Source organism: Neophocaena asiaeorientalis, unplaced genomic scaffold, assembly GCF_003031525.2.
Source record: "Neophocaena asiaeorientalis asiaeorientalis breed wild unplaced genomic scaffold, Neophocaena_asiaeorientalis_V1.1 scaffold433, whole genome shotgun sequence".
Classification (NCBI taxonomy): domain Eukaryota; kingdom Metazoa; phylum Chordata; class Mammalia; order Artiodactyla; family Phocoenidae; genus Neophocaena; species Neophocaena asiaeorientalis.
Window position 1 is genome coordinate 2803740 of NW_020175040.1, and position 1140 is coordinate 2804879.

The 1140-nt window shown below is 62.1% G+C and overlaps 1 protein-coding gene across 1 annotated transcript in view; it reads right to left on the reverse strand.

Moving 5' to 3' along the window:
- Window positions 1-1140, reverse strand: part of PLXNA1 (plexin A1) — a 46803-nt gene that overhangs the window by 43199 nt on the left and 2464 nt on the right. Inside the window, 1 exon segment of the mRNA XM_024763399.1 lies at window positions 178-357. Coding sequence (XP_024619167.1) covers window positions 178-357 — 180 coding nt within the window.

Consider the following 1140-nt stretch of genomic DNA (forward strand, 5'->3'; position numbering starts at 1 on the left):
TGCCGAGGGCAGGCGGGGCGGCCGGAGCCATAGAAACAACCAAAGGGCCGGGGGCCCGTGCGGGAGGACGAGCTGGGGCGCAGCGAGGGCCGCGGGGGTGGCCACGAGCCGGGAGGTCACCCCTTAGGAGAGGGACCCCCGCAGGCCCGGGTGAGCCCCCGCCCCTCCCCGCCTCACGCAGCCGCGTCCCGGTTTCTGAGCTGGTCGTTCTCCATTTCCTGTGGGTCCGGCGTGGCTGGCTTGTCGGGACGTCGCGCTCGTCTGGGGACGTGGGGACGCGGCCGAGTGGCCGACGGGCAGGCGGCCCGTTCGCTCTGCTCTGCGGCGTCCCCCGAAGGTGCGGGGATCCCAGCGTGGCTGGTTAAGCACAGCAGTCCCACCGGTTCTCAGAGCCTCCGCCGGGCCCCGCACCCGCCAGCTCCAGCCCCAGGAGTGTCTCTGAAGACGTCCCAGGTTACACGGCTTCCTCCACCCCTGCTCCTCACCTGTGGTCCGCTCCCCAGAGGAGACCTGATGAGGCAAGGCTCAGCACCACGCAGCACTATGAATCCAGGTGGGCCCCGGAAAGGCACTCCAGACAGTGGAGCAGACTGTGTTCGTGACCCTGGGCCAGGGGAAGTTCTTCAACCCCAGATCAAAAATATATAAAGGAGAATACGGGTCAATTTGACTACCTTAATATTGGTTATTTTTGCTCATTAAAAGTTAGGAAAGGAAATATCAAGATAAGCCAGGACTCAGGAAAACACGTCTGCAACACAAGTACACTTGACAAAAGCTGCGTATCCAGAATTTATGAGAAATTCCCAAGAATCGACAAGGAAAGCCCACAGTCCAACAGGGACACAGGGCTGAGACCCCAGCACCGCAGTTTGTTGGAGCAAAGATGGCAAATTGTTGCTCCTAAAAGCCTTGCACAGTGGGTCCCTGCCCCTGAGGAGGCCGGCCGGGTGCAGATGCAGGGGGAACCACAGCGGGGGCTCATGGGGGGTGTGGACTGCAGCTCAGGCGCCCCCCCCATCCCACCTCACAAGGAGGGAAATGAGTCAGCGGGCGCTGGGCTCTTCCTCCTTGGGTTTCCTGTGTGGGTTTTGCTTCTGTCACCCTTCAGGAGGGCAGGCAGTGTGTGGCGAGGCAGGG